The following is a 20,681-nucleotide window of genomic DNA, read 5'->3' as shown; positions in this document are numbered from 1 at the left end:
TCGTTATGTTGTCGCCATTACCATTGCCTTGCTGCTATCGTAACCCACATGCTCGCATCACACACACAATTGCTTGCCTTACACCAACATGTTTGTCCATGTGGTAACGCTCTGCAGACTTCTAACTGATACTGGATAGCCAGCTACCTGCAAAATGCCTTGTGTAACATTGATTCCCTCAGTGCATAGCATCTGCTTAATTTTTTATAATACTTAAAGCAATGCACAAAGAACATCAGGGCTACAGTCCTTATTGCACACATTTGCTCTTTGCCAGTCTACTCAAATATTTTTATTGAAAAAGATGATGAGGGTGACAGTGTTAGGAAAACGATAATTGCTGTATCGTCGCATGCATGTGTGGGTAATTTTTGCAGGATAGCGCACAGATCACTTTCGTTGAGATGGTGCAAACTTGATGGCAAATTTTTATCTTACAGGCTGTTATGTACCATAGCATTACTATTCTTTCTGGGAAAAAAATTGGTTGCCATGAGTGCTTACAGTAAAGAGGATGTCAAGCCATTCATGTTTCGAGAGCTAAAGATAACAGCAGCAAGAAAGAGCTCTCCAAAGACGAAAAAAGATATTCTTTCTGCTTGTGTCAAGCTCCTAAGAACTATGCAAAGCAAAATTCCACATGAGAGGATGTACATCAAGGGATGCGGCTGAAATATTGAAGCCATCATTTAGTTAAGGATAGCATTATCAAATTTAATAAACTTGCACTAAGGTAAAGCTGCAAAAAATAGCAAATTATTATGGCAGTGTTTTAAAATTTTGAATAACCCTGGAAGTTCTTACAAGATTTTTTGCAATTCAAAAATCTTTCTGTATAGTTATATACATACCCATAACTGTAAGGCATTCCATATATGATACTTGGCACTTTCAGCTTATGAAATCACAACCATGACATTTTTTTTTTAAAGGTGAGGTCTATTTCGGTTTTTCCGTCCTAATGAATGGCTTGTCTAACTTTCTCATGAGAAATAAAAAGATTCATGCAGAAAGGAGTTTCAGGCACTTTTTTCTGAAACCGATTTGTTTCTTTGTATCGCTATCTTTTTTTTCTTGTGGCCCTTATTGCTGCTTACAGAAATTTAACAAAGAACAAATAAAAGAACATACAACTTCTTATGAGAAATGGGTTATTGGAAACATAAATGTTTTATTTTCTACAATGAAATATTATGTACATATTGCACCTTCTCTTGTTAGTAATTTGTTCTTTGTCAGATTTCATGCACTTGCATATGTTAAGGAGACTGGTGAAACTCTTAAGAAAATGTAGCTGTTCTGGTGTCAGGTTCACTTCTTATTGCAGTTGTGCGCGCCTTCTTTTTCAGCCTGCTTTTTTTGTTTTCCTTTGTATTTTTTTCTGCTCTTGTTACGTACGATCCTTCTCCCTCCACTCCAGTGAAGGAAGGCATACCCAAGTCCAAGTGGAAATTGTGCACCATGGTTGCATCCTGGCTGGACAGTGTTAATAACACAGAGGGTGAGGACGTCTCACGTTGTCCAAGCAGTAACGTTGCCTCAACGTAACCGCCTCGTGCTATTCTGCTGTCCAGCTCCCCCTTGCCTCAGCCCTTCTGATCTTGTTTGTTTTCCCCTTCCTTTTTTTCTTTTGCTTTTCGGGGTCCCTCCATGCAGCAGCATTCTGGTGGTAGTCTTGAGAAGGGCGCCAGGAGTGGAATTGGCTGTTTGCTACGCTGACTTGGGTGTTGGTTTTGAACACTTACCTATTGTTCAGTGGAATTGTGCTTGTTACTTTGCTGCTGGATGCCCTCAGGCTGTCTGCAGGATCACCTGCCGCACACCTTCCCTCCTCCTCGCTTGTCCTCAACTCTGAGGTCCCTTGCACTGTGCTTTCCTTTCTTGCTTTCCTTCTCTTTGCTAGCCTAATATGGAGAGGGTATCTTCAACTAGTGGTGATGAGCAGCAGGTTCACCGTTTTGGCCACCTGATTGCCTGCTGTCATTAATGGGGCAAAGCTAGTTTGTGAAACATGTTTTCTTTTTTTTTTTCATTTTTGCACCAGGATTTTTATAGCTCATCATCTTCCTTGGGTTTAACCCATAGGCAGATACTAGTGTACCTGTTTTGGTGTGTTTGGTGAGACTTGGGCGAGAGCCTTATGTTAAACTTGAGACTGTTACTGTGTACTGCTTTGTTGGCTTTTGCTGTTGGTGCAGCATCTTGTATTTAGTGTGTAGCATCCTCAAATATCATTGTTGATGGGGTGAGAGGGTGATGATGTACTTATCACTTTCTCTGACAGAAACCTCACATCGTGCACCAGACCATGAGCGAAGTTCAGAGTCTTCCATACCTTTGGTACCATTGGAGTGGTCGGCACCAGGGCCTGCTGCAACAGCTGGTGCCTCTTCCGATCACCCTGAGGGGGGACGACATGCTGTTCCCTATGGGGATCCTCGAGCACCTGGCTATGCTAAGTCTTGGGCAGCACAAAATTCTCAGGTGAGCTCTTTTGAGCGTGTTTCAATTAAAGTATTTTTGCAAAAAGTGAAAGGTATTACAGAAACTACAATAACAGGACCAGCTCTTTCAGCTCATTATAATATTAATTTGGGCTTGTTATAGGAAGTGATAAATTCGACGGCTTGGTGACAGCTGACTTTGTGCCTGCAGCCATACTTTCTGTGTCCTTTTATGTTTAACATGGTGAAGGGAAGCTTAAACAATGAGAATTGTTGCAGTGAGTAGTTTCTGGTGAAATTCATCTATGTAATCTGCACTGAAAATCACATCCAATACAGGTATTGTAACAGTATGCTTACTGAGAGTGGATTGTAGCCGTCCAGTGGATGGGACGAAAGGGATCAGATGCACAGACCTCTCCCATTTCCACCTCATCTGCTGTGCTGGTATCCTTTGCTCCAAAGATACACCAACTGGCCCAACTGTGTTTGTCACTGTGATTCAGTTAAAATCACTCCTTCATGAATGAAAATATTACTGAAACTAATCATTTATATGTGGTGAATTTTCAATAATGTGGCTATGCTATGATTGGCGCAACTGTTGTATTGAGTTTGGTGAATGATGAAAAATAGCTGAACGAAATAATTACTACTTCTGATTTAGCATAAGACTTTTGTCATTGTTGAATTATTCTTGGCTATTGCACGGGAAATTGGAAAATCTCAAAACATGCTGTATGCTGTGAGGGGCATGAAAGGGCAGCTGCCATTGTTCCTCTGGATCTGAAACATTAGTAGGTTTTGTGCTATGTGATGGGCAGAATAGATGACAAGCTGCTTCTGTAAATGTCCTTCTTGACTTACCCACCGAGTATTTTGAGACGTGTGTTGTAGGGAGATGACATTCGTGCTTCCAGCTTTTGTTCTCTGTTTATTCAACAGCTGTTACAAGTGTGTAAGTGTGGCACATGGCAGAACTGGCATGTGGTACATCGTAGGGCAAATTAACAAGAGGGGGGAAGGCGAGAGGGCATTTGTGTGTGTGTGTGTTCTTTTTATTGCTTGCTCCCACAAATCATATGTACTATCACAGCGGAATGAAACACAAACAGTGGAGCATGTGACTATAGGTACATGCTGCATGGAACAGTGCATTTAGCCGCCGACTAACACTGTAGGAAAGCAGATTCCTGCAGTGCTTCACCTGCATGATATTGAAATTATTATAAGATGAGTGACAGTCGAGAAAATTGAGAGCAGGATGCAAATCTGCGAACCTCGTAACTTGACTCTGCATGTGCAACATGATTTACCATAATTAAACTTCCCTAAGTAATGGCAAGCTCAATTTCTTAGTTCTGTGTGCATGCGATGTGCCCTGCCCTCCTTTTTCCTGGTGCAAATGGGCTATGGAAAATTGTAGTTAATGAAAATAAGTGTATTAGGCTTCACTGATTACAGTGGAATCCTGATGTAAGAAACATGAATAAACTAATTATTGTATATAAAAAAGTAAATGTCAAATTTGGTTGGTCATGCTCTTATTTAATAGAATACTCTCCTGTTACAAATGTAATGAAATCAAAAGTGCGGGATCCGACACAGTATCGGTTATAGTAGAGCTAATATTTATTTGCATGGGCCTCAATATATGCTGGTAGCAAAAATGTCTGGTAAAGTCGCCAACCGACTTTTCGTACGCCCAATTTTTTTGACCTGCGTGATTATTTAACTTTCCTGCTCCACTGCCACATGTCCTTAGCGCCAATGTGTAACAATGGTAACTGAAATTTCGAATGCTGCACATTGTTTTGGGCATAAAACATGCACGCTAAGTCGTAGACATGGCGATCATGAACTAAGTTGTTGCGATGTCAAGTAGGCACAAAACTGCAACTTTGATGGCCAGCTCCCAATTAAGCGGTGCTGGCTAGGCCTAGTGGCCTAAGTAGGGAAGCTGCCAGTGTGGCTGGTGACAAGCTGTTCTGGGAAGCTGTCCGTCAATATGTTGGCACTCCTAGGCCTTATCGGCGATTGAGCGGGAGATCATATGCACTGGTTACACTGACGACCATAGTAGCAGAGTATGGATGCATATGCGGTCTCTACTGTGTGCTGTCTCCACTGTGTGTGAAAAGTCGTCAGCAGTTGCAGCTGACTTGGTCAGACTGCAATTGGCAAGCCAACATAATAGCACACTTACGTCTTGCAGCAGTGCGGAGCATGTGTATGTAATTTATTGTTGTTCCCATACCTTGTATTGGCACGGCAAGATGGTGATGGGCCATCGAAACTAGCAGGAGACCCTTGCTGGCCTGTGAGAGGCACCCTGCTTGTGTTTCTTTCACACAGACCTGATTGCATTTTTTTCATCGATAACTGCATGTAAGCTTATAACAAATATAGAATATAATGGAGCTATCTTCATGGCCGATTCAACTTCATTATAACAATGTTCGACTGTTTTAACAAAAAATGCGAACATGGTAAGACTGATCAAATAATAGGCCGCTTTGCTTAAATGAAGGCAGCAAATTGATAGGCTGAAATGTGTGTTCACTCAAGAACAGGTGTCTCTATATATGTAATAGCATCAGCCTTGCTGCAATGCAGTCATTTGGAACCTTCCTCACTTGAATTGGTCTTTCTCTCTCAGGGACTCCCATAAGTGTTCTTATCCCTTAAATTCAAACAAAATACCCGCTGTGGTTGCACAGTGGCTATGGTGTTGGGCTGCTGAGCACGAGGTCGCGGGATCAAATCCCGGCCACGGCGGACGCATTTCGATGGGGCCGAAATGCGTAAACACCCATGTACTTAGATTTAGGTGCATGTAAAAGAACCCCAGGTGGTCAAAATTTCCGGAGTCCTCCACTACGACGTGCCTCATAATCAGAAAGTGGTTTTGGCACGTAGAACCCCATAATTTAAATTCAAACAAAAGTGAATATTTGATAATTTTAAATAGTGAATTCTTGAATATGAATTGAATAGGAAAGACTAGGTAGTATTCCATTCAATTACGATGTTTATAATATGTGCCCACCCATAGTCATATTTAATGTGGTTTGTAAAGTATGATCTTGCAGTTTTTGCTGAATACTTGCTATGTTGCACGAGCACAAACAGCACATTATATTCTTTTCCAGTTTTAATAGCAGTGTAGAGTGACATCTTATATGCTCTGAATCGCGGCATCGTGACATTGCTGTCGGTGCCACTTAAAAAGCTTTCTCACATGCATTGTAGGGCCCCTCCATTCCCCTTCTTTATTTACAGAATCTAGGCACAATATATTTTTCACTAGTTCTAGTGCCATCTACCTGAAAACAAACAGCCCCATGACTTGTGTAAGCATGTGTCTTACATGGTTTAAGAATTTGCATGAAGGAGCTTTGTTTAGTTTTATAACTTGGAAGGTCTGGGGGTCCTCGACACAGGAATCTTCTCAGAGGTCATGGGAAGGCAGTGGCAGCGGTCATGCACAGAAGAGTTCCCAGCAGCAGTCAAAGGGCAGCCAGCAGTCACGCTTCCTTTCTCCTCCAGACTCAAAAGTAAGAAGGTGCTTTAGTAATGTTTCTTTAGAAATTTTTTAAACAAGTACTGACACAAAATTTTTAATGTTTTTTTTGCGTTTTAGATAGCTGCCAACACCATAATAATGGTATAAGGCCTCAATTCCTTGAATGTGCAACAAATTATTAATTGTACCATATTTTAGTGCAACTAATTCGAAATGTGTGCCAAGTAGAGTATGGCTTTGAGCATGTGGAACTGGGACCCCTTTATACATCATGTAAAGAAGGTGGTCGTGGCTTATCGCCGAACCACTGATGTGCAAGTCCGTCAGTCCTGGGCACTGGCTGCAAGCCATCCTGTGATAATCTTGCTGAAAGCTGAGTGCATTAGGTACTTGACAGGATAATAGGGCAAAGAAAGTGAGAAGGGCACGCCACGTTACGAGAAAAGCAACAGCTGAAGACACAGTTTATCCAATGTCAAATGCAGAGAAGCATAGAGGGAAAGACGAAAAAATTGTCAATGCTGTATGTGCCCAGTTTCTGTCTGGCGCCCAGCATTGATTTTTATGATGTATGGAGAAGTCCCACTCAACATTAAATAAATAAATAAATAAATAAATAAATAAATCAATCAATCAATCAATCCTATCCCGTAAAGCTGCACTGCATTTGGTGTATGCTGAATTGGTTGCAATTAAGGGTGGCGCACAGTCGCCTACAAATTTTTCGGACACTGAGGGGACCAGTAGAATGTCCGTATTATTAGCCGTGTTCCATGGAGAAAGTAAATTTTGTTCTTTTTTACAATGCCAGCAGTGTGAAAAGTCCATTTGCAATGTTTTGCTAGTGCAATAATACATGCTTGCAATTTGCGCTGGTCAAGGCTGTCTGGACATTTTATGTTTGCGTGTGCAGCCTGATGAGTGTTGCCATTCCTCGAGATGCTGTTAAGTGCAGATGTCGCATAGAACCTTAATTGCACAATGCCGGCACTTGAGGCTGTTTTGAGCAAATTCAGTTCAAATTTTTCTGCCTACATATGAGCTTACCTTGTTTCATCCTGTAAGTGCGCAGACAGAGCTTGTGACTGTTGCCAGCTGGTCACCCATGTACCTGAATGTTTAGAAAGGGCTTCTGTGGCCATCAGTTTAGCCTGTGCGCATGATCCCAGGCCCAATCACTGGTGAGCCAATCGAATGCACATGCAGGTAAACCTCGCTCTAATGAACTTTAGTATAATACAATTCTCAGTATAATGAAGTATTTAACTTTTTGTAACTTCTTGTTCATTGAGTACCATCTATTTTGAACTTGAATGTAACGAAGTGTGTTTATACGCGATTTCAATATAATGAAATTTCACTGCTGCCGCGAAGGAATATCGAGACAATAAGTGGGAACTGCTGCGAACACAGATGGTCAAGTGGTTGAATTACATGCGGCTACTTACAAATACACCTTATAAATTGTGCGCCACGCAGTAGCAAGACCCTCTGGCCATCATGTTCCACATAACGTCCACATGCAATAAAATTCTATCACGTCCCGAGTGCTGTGGTGGCTTGATGTAAGGATAGTGGCTTGACATGATGCACACTGTCCTGCGTGAACAAAAGGAGGAGTGGGAAGTGTGCAATAACATGATTAAAGGCGCGGGCTCAGGTGAAGGAGGAGAGTGGAGGGTGGGTGAGCGCTTGTCTTGTCCTCTAGCCCGGCCATGGTTTGCACATGGCTGGCAGCATGGCTGAGTGCATACGTGGCCTGTGCACTCTGTTTTGGGCGTAATCTGTGGTGGGTGCGAAGCTCGAGCGAGCTGAGATAGCTTTATATGTGCTGTCTACCTGTTGTAGGGGTTGAAGGACGGACTTCGGGATGAAAACCAAACTTGGGAGGTTTATTTTACATTATATACAGAGAGGTGAGAGTCAATTAACAGTCGTACAGTCATTACGGGCCGGCAGCAACTCGGACGCTGCGGCCCGCGGCAAGAAGTTCGAGAGAGGTGAATCAGCGAATGCTCCAGAATCTCTGGAATGCTTCTTATAAACCCTTCGAGCACTGGAAGTTGCGTCATGTTTCACCAATGGGAGAGTCCGCTCAGATGACGCCATTTTCGGCCAATGGTTGGCGCCCGTGCCGCGGTACCACACCAGGCGTAGAGAGTCGCCGCTTGGTCCCCCTTGCTTGATTGCCGTCACAAAAGCCAGGTGGGGGCGACGCTGCCAGGCCTTCCCGGTACATCGCAGCCGTCTTGTTTCGGGACCCACTTTCCTTGCAACAATGCCGGGCTATCTCTTCGTTTTCTGGAAAACTCAAGCATTGAATAGCTCCACCGGCGGCGTACGAACTTGTTTGCACGTGAACTTGTGGCCTTCAACTTGTTTGCTCGGGCGCTCCTCTGGAATGTGCTTTCCGTGTTTTCTGCGCTTCTCAATTAGCTGTGCGATTCGATGTGGTCTGGGGAACTCGAAGTAGGCACAAGAAACAGCCCCATATCTAACACTGTGTATTGAGGGCTAGAGGTCATGTATTCTCGAGTTTCAGAGGTGCATTCAAACAATAGGTAGATGAACCATTTGCTCCCCTCTTCCTGCACTTTTCATAATAGCGTGGGCATGAAAGCGTTAGAAGCATCGCTTTGTATCGCCAATGTGAATATGTCGTTGACACGGCATGAAACTGTATCTTTGGTTACTGGCTCAATTACAACAAAATGAAATTTTTTCTCATATAAATTCGTTTTTTCTGATTGCCTGATAAATAGGACAGTGTTGTGCCTCAGTGCATGGAAAATCGGTTGGTGACTGTACTTAGCTGCATAAAAAGTCGAATTTTAATACTAAAAATTCTAATAGCCCGCTGTGGTGGCGTGGCTATGACGTTGCGCTACTAATCCCAAGGTCGCGGGTTCGAATCCCGGCCACAGCAGCCGCATTTCAGTGGGGGAGGAATGTAGAAATGGCTTTTATTGTGCATTGGGTGCATTTTAAAAACCCCAGGTGGTCAAAATTAATCTGGAGTCCCCCACTACGGCATGCCCATAGTCATATTGTGGTTATGGCACATGAAACCCCAGAATTTAACTTTTTGAACAAAATTTCGATGTAACATGCTGATTTTATTGTCCTCATTATATCGAGGTTTGACTCTATTAACATCAGGCTACCTGTGATGGCTTGCCACCCTCCACCATGCTAGTCAACAGCAAATTTTTGCCATGACAATGCTACCTAGGCTGTTAGGCCTAACCAATGCTGCTGCTTTGGGTGTTGGCAACCAAAGTTGCAGTTTTGTGCCAAGTTGATGCAGATCTTTTTACAGTGGCCATATGGCACTCGGCAGGCACGTACCCAGGATTTTTTTTCGGGGGGGGGGCCCACCACCACCACCACCACCACCACCACCACCACCACCACCACCACCACCATCATCATCATCATCACATTCATCATCATCATCATCCTGTTTTATGTCCACTGCAGGACGAAGGCCTCTCCCTGCGATCTCCATTTACCCCTGTCCTGCGCCAACCGATTCCAACTAGCGCCCGCGAATTTCCTAATTTCATCGCTCCACTTGGTGTTTTGTCGTCCTCGATTGCGTTTTCCTTCTCTTGGTACCCATTCTGTAACCCTAATGGTCCAGCGGTTATCTAACCGGCGCATTACATGACCTGCCCAGCTACATTTTTTCCTCTTGATGTCAATTAGAATATCGTCTATGCCCGTTCGCTCTCTGATCCAAACCGCTCTCTTTCTCTCTCTTAACGTCATGCCTAGCAATCTTCGTTCGATCTCTCTTTGCGCGGTCCTTAACTCATTCTCAAGTCTCTGCCCCATATGTCAGCACTGGTAAAATGCACTGATTGCACACCTTACTTTTCAATAATAATGGTAAGCTTCCAGTCAGGAGCTGGCAATGTCTGCCGTATGCGATCCAACCTATTTTTATTCTTCTGTGAATTGCCTGCTCATGATCAGGGTTCCCTGTGATTAATTGACCTAGGTAAACGTACTCCTTCACAGTCTCTAGTGGCCGACTGGCGATCCTGATCTCTTGTTCCTTTGCCCGGCTATTTATCATTATCGTCATCTTCTGCATATTAATATTCAACCCCACTCTTACACTCTCTCTGTTAAGGTCTCCAATCATTTGTTGTAACTCGTCTGCATTGTTGTTGAATAGAACAATGTCATCGGCAAACCGAAGGTTGCTGAGATATTTGCCGTCGATCTTTACTCCTAAGCCTTCCCAGTTTAATAGCTTGACTTCTTCTAAGCACGCAGTGAATAGCTTTGGAGAAATTGTGTCTCCCTGTCTGACCCATTTCCCTATGGGTATCTCCCTGCTTTTCTTGTGTAGAATTAAGGTAGCTGTAGAACCTCTGTAGATAATCTTATGCGAAGGACGAGCCAGTAAGACGAGAAACTATTTACAGATTATATTTATATAAACAACAACAGTTGCAGCGCTGACCGGTCAGATTCACAGCGCGAGCCCGGTTCGTTCTTCCTCCTCTTTTCTGGAGTGATGGCGCCCACGCACCTCGTTCAAACAAACAAATACCAAACGCATGTAGCAATATTTTTCAAGCTTTTTACCTAAGCGTTCTGTAGTCCTTGATTACGTAGTGCCTCTAGACTGCTGGTATCTCTACTGAATCATATGCATTTTCGTAATCTATATAAGCCACATAGAGAGGCTTATTGTACTCTGCAGATTTCGCGATAACCTAATTGATGACATGGATGTGATCCATTGTAAGGTATCTCTTCCTGAAGCCAGCCTGTTCCCTTGGTTGACAAAATCCAGTGTTGCCCTTATTCTATTGGACATTATTTTGGTAAATATATAATACTGGGAGCAAGCTAATGGTCCTATAATTTTTCAATTCTTTAACGTCTCCTTTTTTGTGGATTAGTATAATGTCTGCATTCTTCTAGTTTTCTGGGACCCTTGCAGTCGATATACACTTCGTATAAAGAGCCGCCAGTTTTCTAAGCAATATGTCTCCTCCATGTTTGATTAAATGGACTGTTATTCCACCTTCTCCTCCCGCTCTTCATCGTTCCATGTCTTGCAGGGCCCTTCTGACTTCATGGCTATAGTTATAGGAGAGTTTCCGTATCCTGTTCATCACTGTTTCTAAGTGAGGTATCGGGACTCCTCTGGGTACTGTATACAGGTCAGCTTAGAATTTTTCCGCTGCTTTTACTGTATCTTCGAGATTCCTTATGATACTATCCCTCTTATCTTTTAGTGCATACATCATGGTTTGTCCTATGCCAGGTTTCTTTTTTACTGATGTCAGGCCACGTTCATTCTTTTACGGCTTCTTCAGTCTTTCACATGTTATAGTTTCGAATATCAGTTATTTTCGCCTTGTGGATCAGTTTGACAGTTCCGCGAATTGCGTAACGCTCTGCGGCCGCCAGTCCCATACAAACGTGTAGAGCGCAGGACTCTGCGATTCTAGACGTACTGCGCTCACCGAGAAAGGTTAGAAAAACACCCACATAAGCACAGCAGAGAAGTGGCTGCGTGAGGCGGTTCGACCGATAACTGTAGAAGCGTCATTCAAAGCAAGTAATTATTCTGTACTTCCGGCGGCGTTTTCTCTACTTCCTTTTTAAATAAAAAGATGTTTATCCATAAATATTCTCATAAACAACGGTTAACATTTTTATTATTCGCTTTTGCTTGCAGTTTGGTTGTTGCGCGTTGGCTCTCTCCCTTAGTAGATCGCTTAATTTCTCAACTCCTTGCGATTTTTGTTTCCGGTTTCCAATTTTGCACGAAAAGTGCGATACAATTAAGGAAAAACAGACGAGGTAACCCGCGACAGTCATCTTGCTTATGGGTTTAAGGGTTATGGCAGGGTTTCATGATGGACGCTCTTTCACATCATTTTATTTCCCACCTTATCTAACCCATATCACGTGTATATGGTTCCGGGCATCGGCCAGTCGCGGCGAGCCGTAACTCAAGAAAATAATGATGCAAAGGGAAAAGTTAAACGCAATTGGCGTTTTCTCCGGCCGCAACTCGTTCCATGAGAGTACATACCAGCTGAGTAACAGCCGCATCCCTCTCCTGGTCCCAGGATCAGCCTAAACAAAGAAGGTTGATCTAACAAAAGCAACAGCTATGCGCATGACGGTTGAATAGATGGTGACAACTGAGCGCATCTCGAGTTAATCGCGCGGGTGCGGAATCTATGAGAAAACTGTCCTTCACATTACAAGAAATGCCGATAACTACCGCCATCTAAAAGGAGTGAAAAAGGCAGCATAAGGCTGACCGATGAACAGCTGCCAAGTCTCAACATTAATCTGGCGGCGCTTTAGGAATGTGTGAGGAGTGGTGGCGTGGGCGGGGAAGGGGGGGGGGGGGGGGGTATGCCACTTGATTTCGGGGGGGGCCCGGGCCCCCCAGGGCCCCCCCCACGTGCCTGGCACTCGGAAAGCGTATAAATTGCCTCACCAATGAAAGTGAGGGTACAAGCAAGAATCTGAATAACGGCAACTTTGTTTCTTGCGGCCACCTTTATGACTTCAAGTAAGTCAGAAAAATTGAGCGAGACACTGTATGGTGTCTGACATTTCAGTCATAATTGGTCTTATTTAATAGGTGGCAGGGCTGTGGAGAAGTCCAAATAACTGAATAGGTCTGAAAGATTGCTTGGCAATGGTACTTAGAATTTGTTGTACGTTCAAGGGATTATAGACCCCATGCTATGGTTATGGGGTTGGCAGCTATCTATTAATAAAATAAAATAAAAGGAAAGAGTGAAAAAGTGAGAACATTTTTGTACTAGTACCTCTTTGTGTGTATGTTTGTTCATTACGGCGCGACGCAGAAATGGCGACCTTGCCATTTGAGAGAGGGTGAAATTTCCGCCACGTTTTTTTTTTTCTTTGTGCACGACATTGAGCCATTTCTCCTAAGCTTTTCCTCTATGCTGGCCAGAGGCGCTGCCGTGTGATTTGGCGCACTGCTGAGAACGTTCTTGGAGTGTGGTATGTTCAAATTAACCTTTGCGAATTGCGCATTCGAATTACCGGTTGTTTTCACCCATTGGAATACACATAACTATGACGGGACCACAGCGTCACTTCGAATAAACCGGAAGTTCGAATTAAGCGTGTTCAAATTGACGACATTTGACTGTACACATTTCTTCTATAGTGATGGTGGGCATTTTTCATTCTGTAAAATAAATCCAGGCCACTGGCCATTGCTCTTCCAGGCCAATGGTTTACTAGTGAACTCTTTGTGCATGGCATTACAGTCTTTGTGCAAGCCATTCTGTTTTCCCTGTAGGACCGGTATACACCGCCACCGATGAAGCGTGAACAAGACCATGCACCTGCTGCAGAAGCATCTAGCTCAGACAAGGAAAGTAGCAGCAGTGGAGGCGGGAAGCGCCGGGACAGCAGTCACCAGAAAGACCATGAGGACCCCAGGTGCCAGCCTCCATTAGTTTTGCTCTTAGTTGTTTGCTGCGTGACCTTTGCTTAATCAGAGCTTTTGTGACAACAACTAAGCCTAGTGCAGTCTGGAACTTGTCATCTGGTGTTTGCAGCAGAAACAAATTCAGCCTGTACACAGACTTGCCAAGTGCCTTGCTCCACTTTCGGTCTAGTTTTGATTGCATAAAGGGCTTTTTCTGTTTCAGCTGTAAATATCTTTTCCTTAACATTAACTTTTGCAGGTTTTCTATTTAATCTGCACTAAGATTTAAGTTGTAAACATTTGTTGTAAAAGGAGCTTAGTGGCTGGCACTGATATAGAGGAAGAAAATTGGAGATGTAACAATTACATCTTGATAGATATATATAGGCATATACACTTAAACCTCGTTGTAATGAAATGAGATAACAGTTGAACCTTGATATAATGAAGTTGTACTTGCAGCAAGAAACTTCGTTAAATTGCAAATTTCGTTGATGCAAGGTTTTAAAGTTTCAGCATTAAAAACAACTATCACTGCTATCACTTTTGTGAGACTGCATTGGACTTGTCAAAATATGCGACTCGCAATGTTCTTCGAACTGTGCGCAAATAGCGAGCTTGGCACAGTGCAAGAAACGTTGGCGGTCGATTACACTGATGCCAAGTTGTGTGAAATCTTGCAAAAGTGTGTGGGGTTCTCCTCCATGCTCTTGGGACAAAGGAACGACAACACAGTAGTGCAAACAATCACAAGAGCATTAATTGCACCTTTCATAGATCAATGCCTGCTAGCCGAGCTGCTATCCACAAAGCATGCCGATGGGCGCGCGACAAATCTAGAAGTCTGACTCACCGCGACCGAAAAACGAGCGAATATGTTCGCCCCCATGCTGGATCCCAACGCCTGGTCGTTCGCGTGGATGGTCACGCCAACGGTGGCGCGTTCGAAGGCGGCCACGCGAGACGGTCCCGCAGAAGCATCGGTTGGCGCGCGGGAGCGGGACGTCCACGCCATGCGCCGACCCGCCGGGCAAGAGACAGCCCTTGTCTCCCGGCGCCCAAGTAACCCCGCCTGTCGGCGGTGTTAGCAGCGCAACACTCGCGCCATCTCTTGCATTGCGCCCCAACCACATCGACCACCGCGGGCATCACGCAGGCCACGCGGCGAAGCCGGATTACAGGAGATGCGCTATGCGGGAAAAACATCAGGGGACGCGCGAGAGTCGCGCATCGCCACAAGTGTTAGTATCTCCAAAAGTTTTTGGCTGAGAATACCGCTCTAGATCGTAGTTGAGCACAAAATGAACCAACAGCCATTTTGTGATGGCGATGACGATGCATCTGACGACTCTTACAATAGGCAAATGCGGTTTGGCAACAGGCCACTTTTTACCCTATTTTTTCTGAAAAAATGTGCCTGTTATTAGATTCGCATAAATACAGTAGACTCTCGGTGATATGGTCTCGCCAGATGTGAATTTCAGGATGATACAAATTTCCCCAAAGTCCTGCCCAAGTCTATTACAGCATGCTAAATTTCGAATGGTGTGAACTGCTTTTCGCGCTGTGCTGGATGATACGAACAACCACGCTGCCCCATGACCCCGGCGGAGACTGCAAAGAGGTCCCGGCGCTTTGGTAACACCAGACACTGGCTGTTGTCAGGCTGGCAGAGCTGCCGTGCTGATGTGTCAGTTGCATTCCTGTTGCTAGAGTGGCCTATGTCACTCCGCCTTGACTCCCCTCCCCCACACCACCTCCCCCGAAAACTTTTGCTTTGTGCAGTATCATGTAACTTGTTTGCCATTTTCAAACACTGTGCAAATTTATCAGGAGCTGGCAATCACACGCAACCAAGTCTTGCCGCATCAGCATGATTGGCAGCATCCTCTTCCATGTGTAGCCTTATCTCTGTATTCCATGCCTTCCATTGTTTTTGGTGCCCGATGACAATTGCAGACTTTTCTACTTTTTAACCCGTGTCGCATGATATGAAGTTGCTTCTCCGCCGCAAAGGAAACAGATTCCGTTATCTTGTGTAAATCATGTCCATATCACCTAGCAGCAGCTAGGACACAGCAACGAAAGAAACTTAAAATAACCAGGCAGATCTTAAAATGTTGGCATCGGAACACACAAAGTGCGCAGTTCGCTGCTGATAAAATTTGTGTGAAACAAGCGTGCCAGTGATTCAAATTGGTGTCAGCCAACAGGAGCACGCCCTGCGTGCTAGGTGACTGCAGTAACAAATCGTGACACTAGTCTCCCTTATTGCACTCGTTTTTGTTGCTTTTATTTCTACATGGAGAAATACAGTGCAGTGGTTATCTGAATCTCTAATCTCGTGTTTATGGCAATACCCAAATTGCGGCGCTGCGTCAAGGGAAAGCTGTGCTTGTGCAATCAGTGGTGTGTTATCACCTCCTAAAGCCTGATTTTCTTCCCAATTTTACAGATGATACTAAAGAAGTGCAATTTTCTCAAATTCTGCTGCATATTTCTTCCGAATATTTTGACGTGAGATAAATGAAGGTCCCCTAGGATTGCGTAAAAAAAGTGAAAAAATCTTAAAGTCAGCCAGTTCCTGGTTCTTGTTTTGTTTTTGTGCGATACAAATTTTTTCACCATCTTGAGAGATGTTTGTCACTGAGAGTCTACTGTACAGTACTTAGTTGACTAAGCTTCGCTACTTTTAGTTTTGAAGAGGTGCCAGCTACTTATCAGTACAGAAATGTCATTCTTTTCGGTTGACTTGGTCGTGCTGTAAAACATCCTAGATAATCAAGCTAGTCTGAATTATTGGTCGGTGACAGTATGTACTACATATTAAAATATGTAATACATTTTTAAATCTATTGAAAAATGTGCTGTGTATTTAAAAAAGAGAGAAGGAAGCTTCAACACGCAGGGGTAGAGAGAGTGTTGGTTTCCTTGTGAGAACTGAATTGTGCAGTACCTTGTCTTGAGGTGTGGCTTCACGGCAGCGAGTGTCGCACTACCGTGAAGCCACACCTTGGGCAGAATTTGTGTATAACCTGCACTCTTACTTTACTATTCATTTTTTACAATTTTGGTGCTGGTTATACATGCCAAATCATGGTATTTGTCATTTATGCACTTCTAAAGTGCAAATTTTTTTGCCACACTACAGCAGTGACCCTGCTAATACTGTGTGAAAGTGAAAAATATGCAGTTCTGTTACACCCTTTACAAGTACATATAAGAGAAATCTGAGTTGCTTGCATGTACTTGACCATCATTCTCTTGTGCAAGAAGGTTACCTAATTTGTGTATAACCTGCACTCTTACTTTACTATTCATTTTTTACAATTTTGGTGCTGGTTATACATGCCAAATCATGGTATTTGTCATTTATGCACTTCTAAAATGCAAATTTTTTTGCCACACTACAGCAGTGACCCTGCTAATGCTGTGTGAAAGTGAAAAATATGCAGTTCTGTTACACCCTTTACAAGTACATATAAGAGAAATCTGAGTTGCTTGCATGTACTTGACCATCATTCTCTTGTGCAAGAAGGTTACCTAATTTTTTCCTGTTTGATCTCTCCTTGAGATTTGAGCATGCTGATGCAAGGTTTTTGTGAAGAGATCTGTTACAATAGAAAATTTAAGGAAACAGGCTCACAGCATTGGGGTAACTTGTCTAATTCATTTGCAGGAGGAGAAGCAGTAGCGAAGGAGTGATACGTGTCATTGACCCCAGGCGGCCGTCAACACCACCCATGCCACGGCCTGCATCACCACCGATCCAGTCGCCCCGGCCACGCTCTTCTCCCAAAACACCACCTATGACACCCCCTCGCTCCCCTTGTGCCACTCAATCGCCAGATGAAATTGATGATGATCTGGACGACGACCGTGAGATGACTCCACGAGGTCCTCGAACACCGAAAGAGGAGGAGCCAGATGAGCCAGAATCACCAGCCAAGCCCTCTCCGGTAAAGATGGCACAGTCAAAACCAGCTGCGCCAAGAACACCCCCAATGATAACCAATGCTGCACCCATTCCGACAATCCAGACAGTATCTGCAGTGCCACCAGCTGCCACGGTGATTCCAATGGAACCAATTGGTGACAGCCTCATGGAAGATGATGACCTGTATGAAAACATCACTCCCGACACGTCTCCCGAGCATTTTGAGGCTGGTTTTCATGAGGAAGCTGACATGATACCTGTCGTCAACACGGAGGAGGATGATGATTTTGAAGCTATCTCCAGTGAGGATGAGCCTTATCTGTCAGATGACATAATGGCAAGTCTGCATTGCTTTAACCTTATGCATGTGCTGATGCACGCACTTAAGAAGATCATTATAACAGTTTCCGATGGGTTTTTCTAGCTGATACTGAGGGAGATCATGAAAATAAGAGAATAATTGCTGTCTGAATTTGCCACCTGAATGATGGTAACATTTTTCTAATTGTCCTAATGTTTGCAACACCACAGATGTAAATCATGCCCACAAATCGGGTAAGAATTAATATGGCATCTGAAATTTTGGCAACTGTTACATTGCCTCTAAGGTATGTAGTTTTGCTGGCTTTCGGTTCATATTGGTGTGTTGCAAACCTTTGAAGTTTATGGCATCGTTGTTCTAACGTTGCGCAAGCTGTGATTGTATGCTGCTCCGTTTGGTTCATTGCCATAAGGACCTGATATTGGTTCATCATGGAAATTAAAGGTAGTATGACATGTCTTGATGCTTTCTTAATGCAACAGCTGAAAAGGAATTGTTGTGGTTACTGTTAATGCAAAGGAAAAGGAACATAATGTTGTCAGCGCAAAAACGTTAAGTTACCTTATTCTCTTAAAGGGCCCTTTCAGTGACTCTTGAGGTAATGCTTGTAGTGTTTCATGTTGGTTTTTATTGTCACCTAAAGACTGATGCAATAAAAAAAAAATTAGCTTATGTAAACGGTAGCTTTTTGAATGAGAAAGTTGAATGAGAAAGTAAACAAGAACATGCTCTCAGCTTAAAATTTGTGGATGTTCCATTGCCGATTTTGCATATGCAGTGGTGTGTTTTGTTAGAGCCAGTACCAATATTCCTTCACGTTCACCGGGAAGAACCTTGATGCAATATTTGCCTCTTCATTGTAACTAATTTCTGTGAGCTTTGGTGGTGCTGTTGCCATGATTCATAAAAACGAAGTGCTGATTTTTCAACAGCATGAATGCCAATTAAGGTCTGACAAAACAGGTGGTATCTGTGCTCAGAAAGTATAAAACCACGGCAAAAGCACCACCAGGCACACCATCATTTGTTCACTGCTTCTGAGCGCTGATTTTCTTCAGGCATTTCTTGCTTACCTGCTTGTCTTTGATGTCACGTGTGCTCCATATGCTCTCCTGCCACTCACAGAGCACCCTAATTTGCAATGGCATACTGCTAGTTTGGACCCAGCGATGCACCTGGAAAGGGCCATCTGCTTCAGAGTTTTTCCAACTGCCTATATTTAAGGACGAAAAATTGAAAAGAAAGATGTTGGCTGTGATAAACAGTGTACATTCAATGAGAAGATTGCAAATTTCACAAATTTGGAGGAGACTAGACTGACCTCACCATGAGTTTCACTATGCGACTGCTGCCTCAGAGGGAGTAGTAGTCCTTAGTGGGTTGAAGGGAAACTATGGTAAAAAATGCATAAATTTTTTCCTTCTTTTACCATCACAAATTAGCTAACTAACATCAATATGAGGCAGGAATCCGGAGATAAAGATTTTCTATAATAGGAAGTTGCGGAGATGCACCCCACAGCCTCCTCCTAATAATTTGCTAGAAAAATTGACAGTAGCATTCTTCTCGTGATTTCTCATGAATTCTAATTATGGTTGCCTTGAACCTGAGTGCAGTGAAAAAGCAGTGGGGTCTACAGGTATCATGGCACCAGCCGGGCAAGTGCACATGCACTGGGGTGAGATCCGTCTCTTCTGAGAAGCAGTACTTGTGCTCCTGAAATGGTTGTAATGCTTCTTTGTTGAAGTGTTTCTCTTCTTATGCACACAAGAATTTCAATGATCTTGAAATAGTAACCTAATTTAATATATAGCTGACCGAATTTGCAGACATAAGGGGTCTGTGAAAGTCTCAAAAAATTTTAATGGTCTGAAATATTTTAGAGAAAGAACCTAATTTTAAGGCATTTTAATTCCACCAGCAGCTGGAAAGCTTGTCAGTGCGTTTTCTGCCCGGTCTTGAGATAAAGTGTTACAAAATTGGCTGTTTTTTTTTTTTAATGGTGCACTTTGTGTTTGACAGTCTGACCTGCATTGTCTAGTGGGGTGAAGTTCGCAAGCTCCACTTCAGCAGCTGTGCATAAAGGCAGTCAGGAGCTTGTCACTATGCGCAGGCTCTTTCCATTGCATTTGAAGTGCACAAGAGAATTTGTCACTAGTGGTTGGCCGCAAACAGACATGTCATTTCTGGTTAGCCACTGTCATTACCAGCTGAGTGCACATGTGCATTATCTCTTACTTGATTTTCCTAGAAGGCCAGTGGTGTGATACGGTGACAGGTGGCATGCTTGCTTTCATGAACATTTTGGCTCTCGCAGCTTGATTGCAACTTATAAAAAATTGTAGATATTTTGATCCCACAAGCTATTGAAACTTTCTCTTTGGTGTTGAATTGAAATCACTTTGCCATAGGCTCTGCACAGTGGAGTTCACTGTGTGGAGGGACGGTCAGGAAAGGGCACAATGCTTCTCCAATCCGCAATGCGCAAAAGCGCGACGGCAGGGTTCATCAACTTTCCAACACAGATGAGAAGGCTCTGGAATCAGATCGGCAACAAGCACGGGTTTATTAACCCAAGATGCAACACACCGCGACAGTCATGCTGCTTATGGGCGAAGGCTTGCTGCAAAACTGATTAAGTATGTGCGCCCGCTGTGCTGGACCTAACCAGTAGCAGTCCACCAAGCATGAGAACAAGAAGTTAAGGGAGCAAAGGTTCCACGTAACCAATTCGCAGGCTTGTAAGCATCTGCCGTGGCGATGAAGCACTCAACGGAAAAGAGCTCGGGTGGAAAGGCCGCCCAAGGGCTGCTACTTGGGAGGCCAATCAAGGCGCGTCCCAGTGACGTGTACTGGCATGGTGACTCAACACTGGGAGGGATAGGTATGGCTTGTGCGGGTCATTAGCTCCGGCATGCTAGATTCGTCCGCCATGTTGCCTCTGGGGCGGCAGTTGCCGAAGATCAAGCTAAGCACTGTGCGACAGCTGGGGGATGAAG

At 43.8% G+C, this 20,681-nt stretch overlaps 1 protein-coding gene across 5 annotated transcripts in view; it reads left to right on the top strand.

Moving 5' to 3' along the window:
- Window positions 1-20,681, top strand: part of vir (VIR_N domain-containing protein) — a 338,801-nt gene that overhangs the window by 68,694 nt on the left and 249,426 nt on the right. For 3 of the 5 annotated variants that reach the window (XM_065439603.1, XM_065439602.1, XM_065439601.1), the window contains exons 6-10: window positions 1,421-1,501; window positions 2,285-2,484; window positions 5,888-6,001; window positions 13,292-13,434; window positions 17,103-17,697. In XM_065439603.1, coding sequence (XP_065295675.1) covers window positions 1,421-1,501; window positions 2,285-2,484; window positions 5,888-6,001; window positions 13,292-13,434; window positions 17,103-17,697 — 1,133 coding nt within the window. The remainder of the gene's footprint in view (window positions 1-1,420; window positions 1,502-2,284; window positions 2,485-5,887; window positions 6,002-13,291; window positions 13,435-17,102; window positions 17,698-20,681) is intronic. The other 2 variants (XM_065439605.1, XM_065439604.1) reach the window with 2 other exon arrangements.

The sequence above is a fragment of the Dermacentor albipictus genome, chromosome 1, assembly GCF_038994185.2.
Source record: "Dermacentor albipictus isolate Rhodes 1998 colony chromosome 1, USDA_Dalb.pri_finalv2, whole genome shotgun sequence".
Lineage (NCBI taxonomy): Eukaryota > Metazoa > Arthropoda > Arachnida > Ixodida > Ixodidae > Dermacentor > Dermacentor albipictus.
The sequence above is the reverse complement of the archived record's forward strand: the minus strand, read 5'-3'. Positions and strand labels throughout refer to the sequence as shown.